The following is a 21040-nucleotide window of genomic DNA, read 5'->3' as shown; positions in this document are numbered from 1 at the left end:
CAAAGGAGCACAACCCTGTAATGTAGCATACTAGTGTTTAAAGGGGTTGTTCACCCTTTGAGATAACTTTTAGTATAATGTAGAAAGTGCTATTCTGAGATTATTTGCAATTTGTTTTAATTTATCATTGAAGGATTTTGAGTTATTTAGCTTTTTATTCAGCAGCTCTTCAATTTGCATTTTAAGCAATCTGTTAACTAGAGCCCAAATTACCCTAGCAACCACGTTCTATAACATAATAAAAGTCACCTTAAAGGTGAACCATCCCTTTAAATATCATACGCTGTCAAAAAAAGATGGCAGTGCACATGTCACATGTACTAAGCAAAGTACAGTACACGTCTAATGCCTAATTTAGTAAAGTGTGCTCACATTTCAAAGCAATTCATTTATACTTATTCTATGAATAAAACGGAGTGTAAAGTACATAATATTAGTAGCATCTTGGTGAGAGGCAACTGAAACCATATTATGGTTGCAAAAAAAAAGAAATACAATGAAAGAAACATTTATTGTAATTTTAGGCAAATCGATTGGATTCAATTTAGACTGATCATTCACTGTGCTTCCGTCCAATGAAGACAATAACTTGTTCGAGCTGTGCTCTGTCAAGTGTAATTCATACACTTGACAAAGAGCACAGCTCGAAACATGTTGTGTTAAAATAAAAAACACAGTTTTTGCAGCAACCCACTGCGTCCGACTGAATTCATCACTCCTTTTCCTACAATTTATTGTAATTTTGTTTGGACCTAAATGTAAAGCTTCAATTACTTTTTCAGGCTGAAAGATAGGTTCTTGAAGACTCTAAGAAAAAACCCCAAAACATAAAAATGGATTTTCTGTGCTAGACTGATTTAGACCTTACAGAATAAGAAAAGTTAAACCAAATTGGGCAATGTCAGAAAAAATGTTTTTGCAAAATCTCATATTTAAAAAAAGAAAAATTGACTTACCAATTGATGCCTGTCAGCAGTCAGGATTACAGTACAGAACAAAGGCAGTTTTCTCTAACACACACAGCGTGCAAGAGTTGTTTCGCACGCGTACATACCGCTATAAATAATAACACCAAAGACATCATTCAAACTCCATATTTTGGAATTTATTTTCCCTAAAACTAGAACATTAAAGTTGCGACCAGCCAAACGCTTTGCAAAGATACACCTTGTATTCATATTGTGTAACTAAGGTAACTATACATTACCGCAGAACAAAAGACAAACATTGACAAGTATGATGGTCATTAGTAACAGCCCACATTGTATACGTTTACAAACTGAGCTGCGTGGGGGCACCACGGCCAAACAGACTTTTTAAGTACCAAAGTCTCTATCTTGCAGCATGTTGCTGGTCAGTTTATAAATAAAGGAAGTAAATAGCTACCTTGTGCTATGTCAACAGTAAACAACTGGAAGCACAGCCACAGTTTAAACAGCAGTGTAACAGCCTGTCTAACCCTTTCCATTGGTTTTAGGCTGCTTCAAACATGTGAAAGTCCTAAAGCATAAAAAAGGAATAATCGATAGGTACAAACCAAGACATTTGTAGGATAACAACTGCTGCCCTTCTTGTGATTATCAAATTATCACTCACTGGTGAAAAAAATACATATTTTTCCAATTCCCCGCAGTCCTTTTCACAATCCTAGATAAATATATCATTTTAATCTAGGAAATTGAAACTGTGTCTGCATTCCCAGAACTGGCAGACTGGGCATCTTTATTCCTTAGTTTCCATTAAGCTGCTGCACATTGCTCTGACTGTGCCCTATTGTTGCATTGATCTTGCTTCTGATTTCACGTTCCTCATCCTCTTCATCTCTCTCGTCATTTCCACTGTGATTCTTACAATAAAGTCTGGCAAACACAAAAACATGAAAACATATGAAGTAGGGTTGGGGTGGGAAGACTTTAAACTTATATAATTCTTAGATCAGTTATAAGTAGGGATGGGCAAATTTGACTCTTTTCGCTTCGCCAAAAATTCGCAGCAAATTTACGAACCTCCCAAAATTCGCCAGCGACGGCTTCGCTCACAGCGCAACACTTGCCAGGTGTAGATTCGCCAGGACAACACTAATTCACTAAAATCCAAAGTTGCGTCCAGGGCGCCGAACGCTGGCGAAGTTGTGTAAGTGTTACTGCGCCAAGCAAATCGAAGTTGCGCTAGCAATGACTAATTAGCATAGTGAAAAGTTGAATGGACGTATATGTTGCAGCAAATACATTACACTACACAAGTCCAGGGAACCTTAATAAAATAAAATAAAGTTGTTATAATGCCCTACACATGAGCCCACTGTATAGTTTATGTGCTATATGTTCGGAAATGAAGGGGGGAAGTGTTTTTTTTTGGGGTTTTTTAACTAAATTTTGAGGAAGTCCTATCTACTCTATTGCACTTTGCCTGGTCTGAGGTGGCGAAGGCAAGTCTGGCGCAAGAGGTAACGTTCAGTAAAATCCGCATCTTAGTGAATTTGCATAGTTACGTCCCTTCGCCAGCGTGCAAATTCGCCAGGCATTAGGGAGTAAAGTACCGCTAAAGTCTATTTCCTTCACTAATGGAATTTTTGCCAGCTTTAGTCACTTCTCCTTTTAGTAAGTTTGCCCCCATGGGCGTCAAAATGTTTTTGACACGCGTAATTTTTTTTCTCCTATTGAACTCAATGGGCGACATTTCTGTGGCGAAATTTAGCGAAAAATTCGCTCATCCCTGGTTATAAGGTACTCATATGAAAAAAGTTATTATATACTATAATTATATATTATAGTAATTATATAAACTGATAGTTTGTGGTTAATGGACTATGGACAAGCTAAAGAATTAAAACAAATAATCTACAGCTGCTGCCCTTAACTTGCTGCTCCAGATTACAGTACTGAAATGTGATTTGTCTTTCTTGTTACATATTCGGGGAAAGTGGATTTAACATTGTGCTATGTGAAATGACGAAGGGCTGGACTACAGAACAACCTCGCAACAGGGAATGTGTCCTTTTCTATTTAATAAATTGGTAAAACATGGGTTCCTTCGACCCATGCCACATAGTTGGGAGTCAAACTACTGTCTGCTTTAGTGAACAGCAACCCTCCTTTTCACAGATAAGGAATCAAGTTGCTGGGATTCCTTGAGCAAACTCGACAGAAATACAATAAAGTTATTCAACATCATCGATGCTTACTTATAAATTCCCCGTGACATGTTTTCAATATATTTAGCTTTGTCTTCCACCCCACAATGATAGTGATATGTCTTCATGCAGGCCTTGATTTCACAGCCGATGGTTGCACCTAGTAGGCCACAAAGTGTACATTTCTGTAGGGAAAAAAAAAAACACAATCTGATGTTTCCTACAATTTATAAAGGTATCCTCTCCTTGACCACGGACTTAAAAATGAAAGCACTATCCATTAGACTACTAGATGATGTTAGTCTATAGAAGTGGCAAGCAGAGAGAGCACAGAAGACATTAATATTGGGGTAGGAACAGGAAGGAGGCCCAGCGAGTATGGATTGAGCCCCAATAAATGTACAATATGAAAATATGTTCTTGTAATATAAACTGAAGAATTACTTCCAAATATATGTTTTAATGCCAAGAATGGAGACATGTAAAAGGATGTGCTTACTACCTTTAATTTCCTAGCTGGACTTAGTGTGTGCGTATAATCATTTTATCAGTGGAGCTATTTTAAGTATATTAATATATGTATTTATTCAAAGAGACTATGAAGCCCTTAACCAAAATCAATAGGCCGATTCTACATAAACAACATTTCTGTGGGCAACATAGAGCCTTAAGAATAGACTGGGCGGAAATAACTAGCCTGCTGGCCTCCAGCTAACAGCTGGGCCTAAACAATACCTGGGCAACTGTAAAAAAAAAGTATTACGTTTGTCAACATCTAATAACCCATAGCAACCAATCAGATGATGTTTTCAAATAGCTGACCAGTAAATGCTCCTTGATGATTGGTTGCAATGGTTTACAAGACACATAGAATACTAAAGACCATTTATTAAATTACCCCCTACATAAAATGAGGTGTTAGCACCACAATTTGGCCAAAATATGTAAGTTCACATCAAGGCCCCTCATTGTACTTGAGTCCTACACTGTTTGTGAGCATTATAAGTTTGTAGTGCATTTAAAATCTTGTCCTCCAGCAACCAGTATTTGTAGAATTTGGAGTGCTCAACCCTTCAAATGCAACCCCGTTAAGGGTATCAGGTGCTTAATCTGGATGACCTTTCCCCAGCAACCAGTGTGAATCCTTCGCGAAATACCGTAATACTGAACCAAATCCTAATTTGCATATGTAAATTAGGGGTGGGAAGGGGAAAACATTTTTTACTTCCTGGTTTTGTGGCAAAAAGTCATATGATTTCCTTCCCCGCCCCTAATTTGCATATGAAAATGAGGATTTCGTTCAGCTGGGCAGAAGGATTTGGCCGAATCCCGATCCTGCAGAAAAAGGCCAAATTCTGAACCGAATCCTGGATTCGGTGCATCCCTAGTTAATACTGAAAACAATGACTATGAGAAATGGCTTTCCTGATATTACAGATTCTATACCTGTCGCTTTATTTAATGAACAGATCTCAAATAACAATACCTTAATTCAAATTTGTTTGAAGGACTGATAATCATATTCATTAACGTTATTCTTTTCAGCTGTTTTCATTTGTTTTTGCACTGCTTGGACATTACCATCACTAAATACTAAACATCAATTCAACAAACAAAACTGGAAATACCATTCTCTTCCCACGTTTCATCTCTTGGATCACAGTTTTGATATCAAAGTCTCCAAATTCTGCCCTTGATGTTGTGGTGAGCTGTACTGTGCCAGACGAGAAAAGCTGTATAAAGAAATGAAAGTCTCATTCGGTAATCATTCGATATCATGTTTTAGTTCTCCTTCATCTTAAGAGTAATGGCAGACAGGATGATTTTGAGCATTTGGTAGAGGAGACAACAACAAAAAAAACCCTCAAAATCTCTCCTCATTCATTCAACCGGAGAGGAATCACATTAAGGTGACAGGAACGTTATTGCTAGAAAATACCACTCTGTACAACTCAAAAACTGAAGGCAGCAGTTTTGTTTTAGATGCTAATTTAAAAAAATTGACTACACAAACTGGCATCCGTTGAACAATTGGTTGTGGAATCAGGATTAGCCTGAATCGAAATGTTTTGAAAGTTACAATGTTTACACACCATTACTACATAAGCCCATCTGACTGAGCGAACATCAAAAAAAGGGGGAATATATTTTCCGTTAAAATGTTAAATGGCTGAATAGTTTAAATGGGAAACAAGCCTAAAAACAAATAAGCAAACAATCTGGGGCAGCATTAGCATACTGAGATCTAACCTATGACTTTTCATTTGAAAAACAAATATGTACCATGCATTTGTAATGAGCCGCTGCCTTTTTTGCATTAAATACATGGAGCTTGCCTCGTGTCTCATTTTCTTCGTCTCCTGCGTGACAGAAACCACATTTAGGTCTAGTGTCACTTGGACTGCTTCTGTGTGGGGAACGATCTCTCTGGAAAACACATATTAAGGAAGATTAATAAATTGCAATGGAATATTTAGTTCAAGAAGTAAATATTTTGTTTTTAATAATAAAGTACCCTTTAAAGGAGTTGTACACTTTCATCCTAACTTTTCGTATGTCCTAGAATGTGAATTGTAAATAACTTTTCAATTGGCCTTCATATTTTCGTTTTTTACAGTTGTTAATAATTTGCCTGCTTCTCCCGACTCTTTATAGCTTTCAAATGCGGGTCACTGACCCCATCTAAAAACACTCTCAAAAGGCTACAAATTTTGGTTATTGCAGTAATTTTTCTACTCAGGTCCACTCCTCTTTATATTCTAGTCTCTTCATCATGGTTGCTAGGGTTGGACAACAAGATTACTGAAACAGATTACTGCTGCTGCAAAAAAAACATTGCTGCAAACTGGAGAGCTGCTAAATAAAAAACTAAATAATGCAACAACAAAAATTGCAGATTGCCTGAGAACATCAATCTCTTCATCATACGAATAGTTAATTTAAAAGTGAACAACCCCTTTAAAATTAATTTCTGGAATGATGTACACACTAGCCTTATGAAGTTATTCTGAATTGCAAACTAATGGTAAGGCCTTGCTTATGCAAAATAAATCCATGAAATACTCTACTATAACAGCTGCTTGTTGTAGCATGTGATATAAGCTGTTAGTCCTATGGCCAGGGATCCACATATAACTCAAGAACAAACATGCAGCAGAACTCCAAATCTTGTAAAAAATGTTTATTGTCCCAACAAACCAGCCTGCTTTGTTGGCACAATAAACACTTTACTGCAGCGTGTTTTCAACTTGCTTATGTGGGAAACTATACAGACGTTTAGAAATCAGAAAAGAAGTACAAGCCAGCTTAAACAGTAAGACAAAAATGTAAACATAAGAACACGCCTCACAGTCATTTAAAGAGAAGATTTTCCTATGAAGGCTGATAAGAGGCAGAGTTAAAGGGTAAATAGTTTAAAGAGATTCTGTCATGATTTTTATGGTGTCTTTTATTTCTAAATTTCACAATTTACACTGCAAATAATTTACTCTACCATATAAAATGTCATTCCTAATCCAACAACTGTATTTTTTTTTAGTTGTAATATTGGGAGTGTAGGCAGCCATCTCGGGTCATTTTGCCTGGTCATGTGATTTCAGAAAGAGCCAGCACTTTAGGATGGAACTGCTTTCTGACAGGCTGTTGTTTCTCCTACTCAATTTAACTGAAGGAGTCGCAGTGGGACATGGATTTTTACTATTGAGTGCTGTTCTTAGATCTACCAGGTTGCTGTAATCTTATTACCTTCCCATTGTTCTTATGATGGGCTGCTGGATGGGCGACATCACTCCAACTTGCAGTGCAGCAGAAAATAGTGACTGAAGGTTATCAGAGCACAAGTCACATGACTGAGGCACCTGGGAAACCGGCAATATGTCCAGCCCAATGTCAGATTTCAAAATTAAATATAAAAAAAATCTGTTACTCTTTTAAAAAACTGATTTCAGTGAAAAAGTCTGCTGGAGCAGCACTATTAACTGATGCATTTTGAAAAAAGAAATGTTTTCCCATAACACTATCCTTTTAAGCCCAAGCACTTGGCAACAATAGTTTCGGACAATTGGTATGGAAGTCAATAAAGGGCAACATGGCACTCACTCTGGGCAACAATAAAATGCAGAAACCTGCTTGTGTTCTTGAGCTCTAATGGTAATGCCATGCCTATTTTGAGCACTTAAAGTAGGAAAACATGTTTTTTTCTAACAATATGCATCCTTTAATAGCACTCCTCCAGTAGAATCCTGCATTAAAATCTGTTTTTCAAAAGAGCAAACAGATTGCTATATTTAATTTTTTATGTTTCCCAGGTCCTCAGCCATGTGACTTGTGCTTGGATAAACTCTCTTTACTGCTGTGCAAAACAAAACAATAGAACGTTAAACAAATAGCTGCTTCCTGGCAGCTGCATTGCTAAATATGCTTCTATTATCTACAGTAAATAATATTATCTATTAATCTATCCATCTACCTAATCTATCCATCTAAACGTAGTTGACATGAAAATAGCACTCAAGTCCTCAATTAAAACACCTAAGTCCTGCCAATTACATCATTTTATTAAAGTAAAATACATATTTATTGAACTATTTATTGGGGATGCGCAGAATCCAGGATTCAGTTCGGGATTCGGCCATTTTCAGCAGGATTCGGCCGAATCCTTCTGCACGGCCAAACTTAATCCTAATTTGCATATGCAAATTAGGGACAGGGAGGGAAATCGAATGACTTTTTTTCACAAAACAAGGAGGTAAAAAATGTTTTCCCCTTCCCATCCCTAATTTGCATATGCAAATTAGGTTTCGGATTTGGCCGAATCTTTCCCAAAGGATTCGGGGGTTCGGCTGAATCCAAAATAGTGGATTCGGTGCATCCCTAGTATTTATTGAAGATTTGTATAATCGAAAAACCTGATTACATACTGGTGAGCACCTTTGTCTTGCAGGCTTTGAGGGATTTTAGGCACTGATATTTTTCAATTGTGTTCATTAACAAAGAGAATTGCAAAATCAAAATACAGCCAAAAAATTAAGTCAAATGGTCTCCCTTTAAATCATACTGAGGTGGTGAAATCCTTTAAAGGGGAAGGAAACCTCGTCGGCGCTAACCCCCCTCCCGTGTATTGCCCCCCCCTCCCTCCTCCCCCCTGGCCTACCCCTCCCGCTGGGCAAATGCCCCTAACTTGTTACTTACCCTTCTGCGCAGGTCCAGTCCAGGGAGTTTACAGGCGACATCTTCTTCCACGCGGTCTTCTTCCTCCTTTGACCGGTGCATGCGCAGTAGGATCGTTTCGCCGGTACGATCTACTGCGCATGCGCGTGACTTTTGGCGCATGCGCAGTAGATCCGTACCGGCGAAACGATCCTACTGCGCATGCGCCAAAACGCCGGTCAAAGGAGGAAGAAGATCTCGTGGAAGAAGATGTCGCCTGTGAACTCCCTGGACTGGACCTGCGCAGAAGGGTAAGTAACAAGTTAGGGGCATTTGCCCAGCGGGAGGGGTAGGCCAGGGGGGAGGAGGGCAATACACGGGAGGGGGGAGGGGGGTTAGCGCCGACGAGGTTTCCTTCCCCTTTAAGTGCTTAAACACTTTATGACCCCCATGTCCCGCTCCCTTGTTAAAATGAAATCATACTGAAAGTATAATAAAGTGGTACAGTATTTTCACTGTTCCACTTTGAAGGGTTGGTCCACCTTTAAGTTAAAGGGATACTGTCATGGGAAAAACATTTTTTTTCAAAATGAATCGGTTAATAGTGTTGCTCCAGCACAATTCTGCACTGAAATCCATTTCTCAAAAGAGCAAACAGATTTTTTTATATTCAATTTTGAAATCTGACATGGGGCTAGACATTTTGTCAATTTCCAAGCTGCCCCAAGTCATCTAACTTCAATATTAGAAAACAATCACAAATAAATAATAGCAAGTAATTGAAATAAGTGTTTTTTTTTTCTGGTGAACTATCTTAAAACAACTGAACTGAAAAAAGTTTTGGACGGTGAACAACCCTTTAAAAACTATGGTGATTATATTGTTGCCTTTTTTTATTCCATGTAACCTAAAAGTGGGAACAAAAAATAAGTCAAATGTATTCCATAGCACCACATTAGAATTAGGGTCAATGAATGATTTAACTCCAATAACTCACACTGGAGCTGCTTTCGGTTTCTTCTGTACACTGTAAGGATAAAAGTCTGCTCTCCTCATATTGCCCTCTGGAATTTGATGTCCGTGATTTTCCTCTGGACCCTCTTCCTCGGCCACGTTTAGGAGATGGAGTCAAACCTCTGCGTGCAAAACTACCTTCTAATTCATCTGAGAAAAAAAAAGGTGCAACTCACACAAGCTTTTTTACATGTACAGTACTTGGTGTGTAAATATGTATGATACAGATTGCACAATTGGTTCTTACTGTATTGCTACATGCTCTTCTACCTTCCTGCAGACATGTATGTACTTTCTATAAACTGCCTAATCTTGGTTGGCTGTATTCCCAAGTATACCTGATCATATGGCTTGTCAGAAGGGTAAATTAGACCCTAGCGACTAAATTGCTGAAATTGCAAACTGGAGAGCTGCTGAATAAAAAGCTAAGTAACTGGATAATCACAAATAATAAAAAATGAAAACTAACTGCAAATTGTCTCAGAATATCACTCTCTACATCATACTAAAAGGTAATGTGAAGTTGAAGAACCCCTTTAATAATGAAACATCTAAGCCCAAAAGACATTTCGGAAATAAAACAAAACTCACCATCTGAATTCGGTACCTGTTCCTTATGCTTTCTGCAAAAAATCCTGCAACAGAAAATTTTTAAGTCTGGTTACTCTTTTAGACAGGAATAACAAAGTAAAAATGTGATCTACTAGAACAACAGACCTTAAGTCTGCTAACCATCAAACCATCATAGGATCAAAAGAGTTGTTTTGCCTTTAATACAAATTAATTATATCTTAGTTAGGATCAAGTACAAAAGCTACTGTTTTATTATTACAGAGAAAAGGGAAATGTTTAAAAATGCAAACTATTTGATTAAAATGTAGTCTATGGAAGAAAGACTTCCTGTAATTCTGAGCTTTCTATATTTTTCCTATATTTTTCCGGATGTCACAGGGGTCCTCAAACTTCCGCCTGCAGGCCAGATACGGCCCTCCAAGGTTATATACCTGGCTCCCGCCATGTCCAGCGTCAGTAGTGTCAGCCGGGGGAACGCAGTGACATGACACGCTGGGGCAGAGCAAAAGAGAGGATCTGTGAGCAGCATCTTAGTAGATGTGTGCTCACCCAGTCCAGGGGAACCGTCAAAACGAGCAGATCTTTCCCCAAAATGCCCAATGGCAGGGCGATATTGGGTTAATCCAACTATTAGATCACGACAAAGGGAATAGGCACCAACAGGTTGTAGGACCACATAAACTAGCCGATGCAGTCCTCGATTACAGTAAAAATCAAACCTGCCCAATCGATATCAGGCTAATTTTTGGCCTGATATCGATCTGGGAGACCCGTCGGAAGCAGATAAGCTGCCAAATCGGTCTAAAGGACCGATACCGAAGGCAATTAGCAGCATAGGAGGTAGAGTAACAAGTACTGAAATCACTCCCTATTTATATAGGCCATATATGGCCACCTTATCTCAATGGCACCAACACTGACAGAGCTTTGAAGTGCCAAGTGGAGCACTAAATTCCTGTTATGCGGTTTTGACAGTCTTTTTGACAATAAATTGACCCACTTTACAAAAAGGTCTGTTATTGCAAAAACCTCAAGCATTGTGGGAAATAGATCAGCTGTACACGTTTGTGGGTTCACAGTTGTGCCCAAGCAAAATAATTGTACCTGTCTAAAAGAAAGCTCCTATCCAATACCTAGGGATAGATTTTAAAGGCAAACTTTGCACCGATTTATTTATTTGGACCAAAAAATAAAGTTCAAATGTATTATTATTCCTTTCTTAACCCTTGTAAAAGCAGACTGCCATTAAAAAATCACAGTCACTATAAATATAAGATATTTAAATCTAGCTCTGTAGAGATTAAAAAGAATTTACTTACGTATACATTCCTTGTGATGGGTTTTCTTGAATATGAGCTTTGTCACGCAGGGAACAGTGGTAATGGTAAGTTCTATGGCAGGATTTAACATCGCAACCAATTGTGGCTCCTGGACAGTGGCAAAGTGAACACATCTACAGAAAACAAAACGTGATTTGAAATAAAACTATTTGTAAAAAGCACATCATCAAATTATGCCAATTCCTATCAACGTAGTAGGGCAATAGGTTTCCTTCAAGCTTTCAAAGAACTTTTAACCAATAAAAACAAAACTAGGTGTGATAACTGTTTCTGATTCATGTTGTAGTAGGGACAGCTCAGGAAGACTTTGAGCATTTTAATACCCAATGCAATTAGCAGCATAGAAGGTAGAGTAACAAGTACAGGTATAGGATCCCTTATCTGGAAACCTGATATCCAGAAAGCTCCGAATTACGGAATGGCTGTCTCCCATAGACTCCATTTTATCCAAATAATCCAAATTTTTAAAAATGATTTCCTTTTTCTCTGTAATAATAAAACAGTAGCTTGTACTTGATCCCAACTAAGATATAATTAATCCTTATTGGAAGCAAAACCGTTTATTTAATGTTGAAATGAATTTCTAGTAGACTTAAGGCATGAAGACCCAAATAACGGAAAGATCCGTTATCCGGAAAACCCCAGGTCCTGAGCATTCTGGATAACAGGTCCCATACCTGAAATTGCTCCCTATTTGCTTTAGCTGCATTCCCTAGAAGATTGTTGCTTTATAAATCTGCCTGAAATGTTCTTTATTTCCACTTCTGGAACAAGATTTAAAGCTCTTCACAATGAAATAGTTTTTTTTGTTTTTTTAAAAAAATGCTATTTTTCACGATTTTGGGATATATACCATAAAAATATTTTATTTTATGCATAAACCTGCAAGTGCCTAATGTCTCCCAAACATGGCAATATCAGATTTGCATAGTATGGAGATTTCTGACTTCTATAGATAAAAAACTCCTAGCGATAAATTACAATAAAAGAAATCGCCACACTTTAGATTTCAAACTTCAGTTTGCAACTTTGTATCTTCCAAATATCATTAGGTTCTAAGTAAAAAAGAATTATGAGTACGAATGCCGGTTAAAACCGTTTAATGTCCAGCATACATAGGATCATCAAAAAGCAACACATTTACAGCATTTTATGTGGGATAAAGAAACAAAAAATAAATACAATTTTGCCAGAAAACCAAATATTTTTGAAAAGTACACATTTGGGTGAATCTTAAATAGATAACCATGTCTTTCTACTTTAAACTATTGATTTGCAAAGCTTACCTAATATTAGTGGATTTGATGAGATAACTGAAGATCACCCCAAAGCCTGTACTTTCCAAAATCTTATCTCTTAGTGGGTCATTTCAGACTCAAAAAGTCAGCATATTTAATACATTTTATGTGGAGTAAAGCCACAAAAACTATTTTTAACCCAGAAAACCATACATTTTTGGAAAGTAAACCAGTGATTTGCAAAGCTTGTCTAAAATTTGTGGTTTTGATTAAATATCTAAAAACCATTTTTCAGAATATTATCTCCCATATGCCATTAGGTACAAAGGTAAAAACATCCTAAATATATATGGCAGAGGTCCACCAAACAGTTTGATGCACATTGTCCACAGACTCACCAAACTATCCGGCATTTAGACCCCCAAAATATACATTGTACATACACATTGCATGGCATATACTCGTATTACTACAAATAGTCTGCCTCTAGTGTGGCAAAAATGGCAAAGAAGAAGTGGATCCCAGAAGAATACAAATTCTACTAAATCCTAAATAGCTAAATATGTATTTGTACTGCAAAGCTTGCTAAACTTAGCAGTTTTATGAAATTCCTGAAAACTGTATCAAAGCTTGCATTTACCCTATCATATTTCCCACATAATGTAATGTACCAACATAAAACATCCTAATTACACTAGGAGGGGGTTATTTACTAAAATCCGAAAATTTCTTATTTCCTTAAAACCCCCTAGACCAAACTCCCATCCACATTTTTACCGTATTGATTAATAAATTTACACACAAAAAAAGTCTGGTGTGGGAAAACACAATAAAACCTCGAGAAAAATCTGAATCGTATGATTATTGCTCAAAAACCATAAATTCTTCGGATTATTGTATGAAACCCATCACAGATCATATCTTCCAATTTTAAATGTGACATCTGCCATTGGCTTCTACATGACTGTGGCAGGTTTGAGATGTAGTACATTTTTATTCAGACTTTTAGCAGACTCAGGGTTTAAAAAAAATCACGAAAAGTTGTGTTTTTCCATTTAAAACTCTAACCAGAAAATTTTTTTACTTTAATAAATAACCCCCTAGGAGTTTACTGAACTGTTTAAAGCCAGGCATACATAGATTTGTTAAACTATGTAACATGTGGACACTCACGCATAAGAGTTTTCATAACTTCACATTCTGGCTGCTGTAAAATAAGTATAGGGATGAGGAGGGCACTCTAACAATAAATCAAAAATAATGATTGCGGGTGCAAAAGCCCTAAAAACTCCATTAGTTTTTATAGCATATATAATATAAAGATATGGGCATGCACACCAAATGATTGATCATATAAACCAGATAATTGTGCAGTAAAAAATTTTTTTAATGTTTAAAACATAACGGTAATAAACAACATCAATTAATGAGGGTAAATATTCAGTAAATCAGCATACATACATACCACACCACTGGTAGTTTTGGTTAGATATAGAAAAGCGGATACACAGACCCCCAAAAAAGAGAACACCCCGACGTTTCGGCTTTCGCCTTTATCAAGGGGTATTCTGACCTTCATGTTTCAAATGGCTTTAAATACCTTAGCGTTTCCTATTCTTAGCGTTCGATCGCACGCGCGCTCTAATGTCGCCCCTTAGTGACGTCACTTCCGCATCCCTCGTGTTACTGGACAATGCGTCCACACACAGGAAGCGGATATAGATGCTGAACCGCATCTTGGAGCGCAAGCGCATGTGATAAGTGATCGGCTTCCCTAGCAACTCATCTTCTCAACGTCCAATACAGAACTATGCATTCCTATACGATCTCACATTTATTGCGGAACACTACCATATTTCTACTGGATATAAAACCATTGAATTCCTATATGCAGAAAAAAAGACAGTGGTGATTAAATTCATTATTCATCCAACATTTCAAATCACATATAGATCTAATAATAGAATTCATCAGACATACCAATGTAAATATATAAGGACAATTTATCAATCTTAATGGGTTAATTCATCATAAAAAAAGTGAATAGTCTAAGTGAATAAAAAATTCATACATTATAAAACATTAATCCATGAAAAAGTGCTAGCGCATTAAATATTGATTGCCATAAAAAAAACTCCCAGTGTGTCTCATATATCTAGCATATAGTGCTATATAGCGACAAGTGTCCATAATAAAATTTATATTTAGCTTGTCAATATTACTGTGCAAAAAAATTTTTTTATAATCAATACAGTCAACTAAGGACTAGTATTAAATCAATTAATCAATAAATGTAAACATATATATATTTATTAGCACTCAACACTATATGAATATAATTAATTTATTGTAGAATAGGTTTATTAATTTATATATTTACATTTATTGATTAATTGATTTAATACTAGTCCTTAGTTGACTGTATTGATTATAAAAAAATTTTTTTGCACAGTAATATTGACAAGCTAAATATAAATTTTATTATGGACACTTGTCGCTATATAGCACTATATGCTAGATATATGAGACACACTGGGAGTTTTTTTTATGGCAATCAATATTTAATGCGCTAGCACTTTTTCATGGATTAATGTTTTATAATGTATGAATTTTTTATTCACTTAGACTATTCACTTTTTTTATGATGAATTAACCCATTAAGATTGATAAATTGTCCTTATATATTTACATTGGTATGTCTGATGAATTCTATTATTAGATCTATATGTGATTTGAAATGTTGGATGAATAATGAATTTAATCACCACTGTCTTTTTTTCTGCATATAGGAATTCAATGGTTTTATATCCAGTAGAAATATGGTAGTGTTCCGCAATAAATGTGAGATCGTATAGGAATGCATAGTTCTGTATTGGACGTTGAGAAGATGAGTTGCTAGGGAAGCCGATCACTTATCACATGCGCTTGCGCTCCAAGATGCGGTTCAGCATCTATATCCGCTTCCTGTGTGTGGACGCATTGTCCAGTAACACGAGGGATGCGGAAGTGACGTCACTAAGGGGCGACATTAGAGCGCGCGTGCGATCGAACGCTAAGAATAGGAAACGCTAAGGTATTTAAAGCCATTTGAAACATGAAGGTCAGAATACCCCTTGATAAAGGCGAAAGCCGAAACGTCGGGGTGTTCTCTTTTTTGGGGGTCTGTGTATCCGCTTTTCTATATCTAACCAAAACTACCAGTGGTGTGGTATGTATGTATGCTGATTTACTGAATATTTACCCTCATTAATTGATGTTGTTTATTACCGTTATGTTTTAAACATTAAAAAATTTTTTTACTGCACAATTATCTGGTTTATATGATCAATCATTTGGTGTGCATGCCCATATCTTTATATTATATATGCTGTAAAATAAGTACAAGGTATGCATATAATTTGTAATAATGCATACCTTTAGCATTAACTATATGGAATGTAGAGGCACCAAAATGAAAATATGTATATGAATTTTCACGTCTGAGACACTGGCTGTGGTAAAATAAGTTCACTACTAAAATTTAAAAAAAAAAAAATCCTTTGACAGTAGGTTTACTCCAGGAAACCATATATTTTTGGAAAGTACATGTTAGTCGAATAAGTAAATATGTCTTTTTACTCCAAACTGCAAATCTTTAGCGGTTATACTATTTTTAAAAATCATCTCAAGGTTTGCATTTTAACCCATCATATGCCCCATATGTACAAACATAAAAGACCCCAAACATAAAAGGGGGCTACTGATCGTTTAATGCCCAATATGCTTATGTGGCATGTAGAGGCTTGATAAAGGGCACCCTGAGGTCCAAAACGTTTCCTGTCTACTTTGTATGAGCCAATAAAATTGCACAACTAAAGAATTGATTAATTGCATCAGTGTGCAGTAGCCCTTTGGATTGTATGTGGCATGTAGAGGCACCAAAAAGTGCAACAACAAAAAAATAACAAAACAAACAAGTAATCAAGAACAAGGCAATAAAATGACTACACTATAATAAGACCAATTAATTCAATACATTTTTTTCTTCACCAAATGAATTGCAATCAGAAGCTCAGTTTCAATAGTTACAATTGCCTTAAATATTTTACTGGGCACAAGCACGCAATCAACTGCTACTCAGAAGTGAAAATGCATTAAATGGCTAAAAATGCAGTATACGTTTTGAGAAAGGTTCTAGACCAGATCCGAAACGTCAATGTAAGCAACACTGGAATAAAGAAATAAATTCTTTGACGGAGTGCACACAGCTTTCGGGGTTTGATGTGTGTATATATATAAATTTTTATTATTATTGTAGACGATCAATTAATGAATCGTTCTATCATACAGCACTGTATACACATATAGTGCTATATAAATAAAAATATACATGCATGTAAAATGCACTGGATCTTACCAGTTTTTTTCCTCTCTTAAGCTCCTTTTGGATATCTTCTATTGAAAAGCCCCCAAGATGTTCGCTGTCAGACTGTGACGATACTAGAGCTGATGAAAACAGCTAAATAACAGAAAACAATTTGGAAATGTTAACAAAACAGTTGCACTGAAGTGCAGCAAGTTTGAGATATGGTTTTTCTCTTGTTCTACAGATATAAAAGCAATCAAGTAGGTGTAGTCAATGGTAAATTTCCAGCAGGATCCTTTTAGTTTTCTCATGTAGAAAAGCCCTACCTACCAAGGCTCTGGGTCCCAATCTACCATGACCAGGTTTCCTTTTCATCTCTAAAGGCTCCCTTGCCACTGAAGGTAGTGTGTGTGAGTGGGCAACTGCCAAAATGACATGGTGAGGTTGGAGAAGGCACATTGGAAAACATTTGTTTAGACCTGTTATATACAAAATAGCAGGCTCATTGGAGAGTATAGGATTATTTGCTATGCTGGGGGAGCAATTTATTTTAAATGGTAATCCTGTAGTTTATTATAGCAGGCAGTTGTACAGTTGCTTTATTCACAATACAATTAGTTAGAAGGGAAAGGAGTAATGATATTTTAGTTTCTGTTTTTGTCGCATTGCTTTTATTAGTTTAAATGTGCACCTTTTAACAACAGGGATTGGGTGGCCTTGGTGGGCGAAATCAAATGCTTGCCTGGACACCTGAATTACTGTTTCTTTTATAGAATAGAACTTTTAAACATTATTATGTTTCTGCGAGAGCCATTTTATGGAGATTTTCTGAAGGATCAATCTCTAGCCTGACCAGAGGAACACTGGGGACCAGATTTGTCAAGAAGTATGTTCGGTTTCTAGATTTTTAGTTAGTCAATTTTCAACATCTTGCAGGTCTTTTATTTATTGATGAAGACTATATCATTTCCATGGTCTTTGGTCCTGGGTATTTGTTCACTTCCTAATAAGGGATGCACTGAATCCACAATTTGGGATTCGGCTGTACCCCCAAATCCTTTGCAAAAGATTCGGCCGAACCCGAATCCTAATTTGCATACGCAAATTAGGGTTGGGAAGGGGAAAATATTTTTTACTTCCTTGTTTTGTGACATAAATCACGCAATTTCCTTTTCCACCCCTAATTTGCATATTCAAATTAGGATTCGGTTCGGCCGGGCAGAAGGATTCGGCCAAACCCGAATCCTGCTGAAAAAGGCAGAATCCTTGCCAAATCCCGAATCCTGGATTGGGTGCATCCCTACTTCCTTCCCTACTTCCTAGCAGGCCAATTATTCTGGATAATGCTGTTTTCATTTTGTTGCTGGTTCTCTAGTTCTCACCAGAGCGTATTTTTGAATTTGTCAAAACTATGATCAGATCAGATTATTTGGCAGTTATCATGTATATCTGAGCTGTTTTCCAAGTATCCAGACCACTGGATGAAAGAGCCGTTTTTTTTTATTTTTATTGATTTGCATCAATATTACCGGTTTTGCCTCCTTGTTTATCCTGATATAAGAAATGTTTTCCTTTTCTCAGCATTTATAGTTCCATTTGGTGATGATTCTTGCAATATAAAAATGATGATGTCAGAGAAGGTGGTCTAGTGGTAATCATGTTGCCTGAGTTGTGCAAAGGGCGAGTAGGACAACTTTTTTGGTGTCTATAATATACACTACATTGTCCAAGTAGTACCTAAGAGTCAGCTAATTGTGTTCCTCAGAGTAATGTGCAGGTTAACTAGTGTGGAGAGGGGAATGAGCCAGAAAACCTCTCACTATGTTGGATACAAACGTGTGCCTTTATCATATTAAAGGACATAAAGCAGAGATTGTAGGGACAGATGTATACATCTGAGCAACAACCATAGAGGCAAAAACTGTGTATCTGTGGCTTATAAGCATATGGTTCTTGGATATGAATGGAAACCTGAACTGTTCATACTTTAAAATGGATAAAGTTTTAGTTCAATTTTATTGTGGTCTCCGTGGTGCACACTCTTCGATTATAAACAAAAAACATCAATATAGTCTCAGGTCTCAACCTCTGGGCCAGAGAGCTTCAAAAAAGTAGAAAAAAAAGTATTTAAATAAAATCATGAAGGCTATGCACGCAGGACATTTTTTGGCGGGAAAAGATACTAACCATACATCTGTGATGTGCTGCCACCTTTTGGTTGCTTGATATCAGTAGATGTCCACATTCTTTTTCTCTGTTGGATCTGCAGAATCCACATTTACGCTGCCGTGAAGAGCCTTTTTTCGGTCCAGTGGAGCTAGACATTGTTATAGACGGTCCAAGTGAACTGTGGGCTGCAGAAACAAGCCCAGTTGTTTAAGTAAGGGTAATTGACATCAACTTAATAAAATTAACAATTCGTAAAATGTGGTGGTTGCCCAACAATATTTTAGGAAAAGCAGAAATTACAAAATGGAAAATGACATTTAAAATGAATAATTAATTTAAAAAAAAAAATCTAGGACAGATGGAAATACAAAATAATTCACTTTGATAAACAGAACTCAACTGCGTGATACAACAATTCCTTTTAAAATGTATGTGAAAAGCGAAAAATCGACCCCCTTTTTGATCAGAATCTTATTAATTCAATCCCTTGTTCCACTGTGATGTGACGGATTTTGGGACCCTCAGTTTTCCATACTGGGTGGTGATTCTCTGGAAAGCAGAGTGACTTTATGCTCCAAAATCCGTCACTTCACAATGAAACAAGGTAAAGGAAGAGGGTAAAGGAGAGGGCAACTGGTCCCCTTAGCACAGGCGTACTCTCACGGTTACCTTTGTGGATGTCTGTGTAAGGAAATTGGTTAGGTAACTTGACTTGAAGATATTAGGGATGACAGGGGATTTGGCCAGGATTCAGGCAAATCCTTTTGCCCGGGCGAACTGAATCCTAATTAGCATTTGCCGAAACCCCGAATCCGTTGCGAAAGATTCGTCCGAATCCTAATTTGCGTAAGCAAATTAGGGGTGGAGAGGGAAACCGCGTGACTTTTAGTAACAAAACAAGGAAGCAAAAATGTTTTCCCACCCTAATTTGCATATGCAAATTAAGATTCGAATCTTTGGCAACGGATTCGGGATATCGGCCGAATCCAAAACAGTGGATTCGGTGCATCCCTAGAAGATATGTTAAATAGTAATATGGATAGCGGGTGACACAGAAATGACTTCTAAATAAAAATGTTCATTTTCTTGTACATGAAGGAAGGCTGTGAGCTTAGTAACTAAACAGGCAACACTGCATTCATAAATGAATTAGTAAAAGAGTGACAGCCTCTGCCTAGAAGGATTAGATCTGTTAGTGCTGTCACTGCTCACAGCTGCAGTTTCTTTTGACATTTAGTGTTTTCAAAAGGCAACAGCAGTCTGATCATCAATAGTTGTACAATTTGTGTGAAAATACATGTCTGCCTACAGTTTTAATCTTCTTCAGCTCCAAAAAAAAGGAGCCTTCAGTTAAAGGAAGATGAAAGCAGATTTGTGTCACGCTAGCTCATGTGCTGGACTAGCAGCAGGCAGGACACTATCACTGCCAACCAACAGTCCCTGATCACTACTTACACGTCCCGCAATGCCGCTGATAGCAAGCTTCTTAGTCTGTACAGGAAACCTCGACGTCACAGGTCTCATCACGCGAGACTACGACGTCACGGATACACGTAAACGCAGTTACGCGTCACGTGACTGCCTTCGGGAGTGACGAGCAGGGACGGTGTACTCTTGTGTTTCACAATACTGTGAGAATGGCCGCAGTCATTTGCTGCACGCAGCTCCAATTTTTGTCAGTGAACATAAAGAACAACATTTTTTGTGTTGCTGGCCCACCAGCAAAGCCTTAGCTGCTGATATATTATCAGAACTCATTTATATACATAACTCAATACTTGTGCCAGTATTTTGTACTAGGGGCAGATTTTTTAAAAAAATATTTAGGGTTGATTCAGGAGAATAAAAGGGTTAGTATAGAAGACAATTTGTGAAATTGATCAAAAACAATGTTTTACACATCATCTCCTCTGGTCCTATGGACTGTTACACATGTTTGGTTTCCCTGCAATCACTTTTAAAGCGTTATATACCTCCCAACTAGAGTCCTGTGCGTGTCCATTTTTTGGGACCTGCAATCTGCAATCTGCAACCCAGACCCGCAACCCGCATTCTTACCAGCTTGGAACCGCTACCCGAC

At 37.2% G+C, this 21040-nt stretch overlaps 1 protein-coding gene across 2 annotated transcripts; it reads right to left on the bottom strand.

Annotated features, from left to right (window-relative positions):
- Nucleotides 1-1083: 1083 nt before the first annotated feature.
- Nucleotides 1084-20560, bottom strand: phf6.S (PHD finger protein 6 S homeolog). 2 transcript variants are annotated; one of them, XM_018233120.2, is made up of 10 exons: nt 20416-20560; nt 18979-19145; nt 16843-16944; nt 11188-11321; nt 9887-9930; nt 9279-9445; nt 5417-5560; nt 4762-4866; nt 3185-3318; nt 1084-1859 (listed from the first exon to the last, which is right to left on the bottom strand). In XM_018233120.2, the coding sequence occupies exons 2-10, from the start codon at nt 19114-19116 to the stop codon at nt 1730-1732; spliced, it is 1098 nt and encodes a 365-aa protein (XP_018088609.1). In that variant the 5' UTR covers nt 19117-19145; nt 20416-20560; the 3' UTR covers nt 1084-1729. The 2 variants fall into 2 exon arrangements, with proteins under 2 accessions (XP_018088609.1, XP_018088610.1); XM_018233121.2 differs by lacking the exon at nt 20416-20560 and adding an exon at nt 20270-20409.
- Nucleotides 20561-21040: the final 480 nt, after the last annotated feature.

The sequence above is a fragment of the Xenopus laevis genome, chromosome 8S (genome assembly GCF_017654675.1).
Source record: "Xenopus laevis strain J_2021 chromosome 8S, Xenopus_laevis_v10.1, whole genome shotgun sequence".
Classification (NCBI taxonomy): domain Eukaryota; kingdom Metazoa; phylum Chordata; class Amphibia; order Anura; family Pipidae; genus Xenopus; species Xenopus laevis.
Note: the sequence above shows the minus strand (reverse complement) of the source record. Positions and strands in the feature narration are given on the sequence as shown.

Bases quoted from the DNA above. Each gene is read 5' to 3' on its own strand.
- phf6.S (XM_018233120.2), bottom strand. From the start codon at position 19,116: ATGTCTAGCTCCACTGGACCGAAAAAAGGCTCTTCACGGCAGCGTAAA. The intron at 16,945-18,978 runs GTTAGTATCTTT...TCTGTTATTTAG, and splicing joins CAGCACATCACAGATGTATG to CTGTTTTCATCAGCTCTAGT. The intron at 11,322-16,842 runs GTAAGATCCAGT...TGTTTTCTGTAG, and splicing joins TTAAGAGAGGAAAAAAACTG to ATGTGTTCACTTTGCCACTG.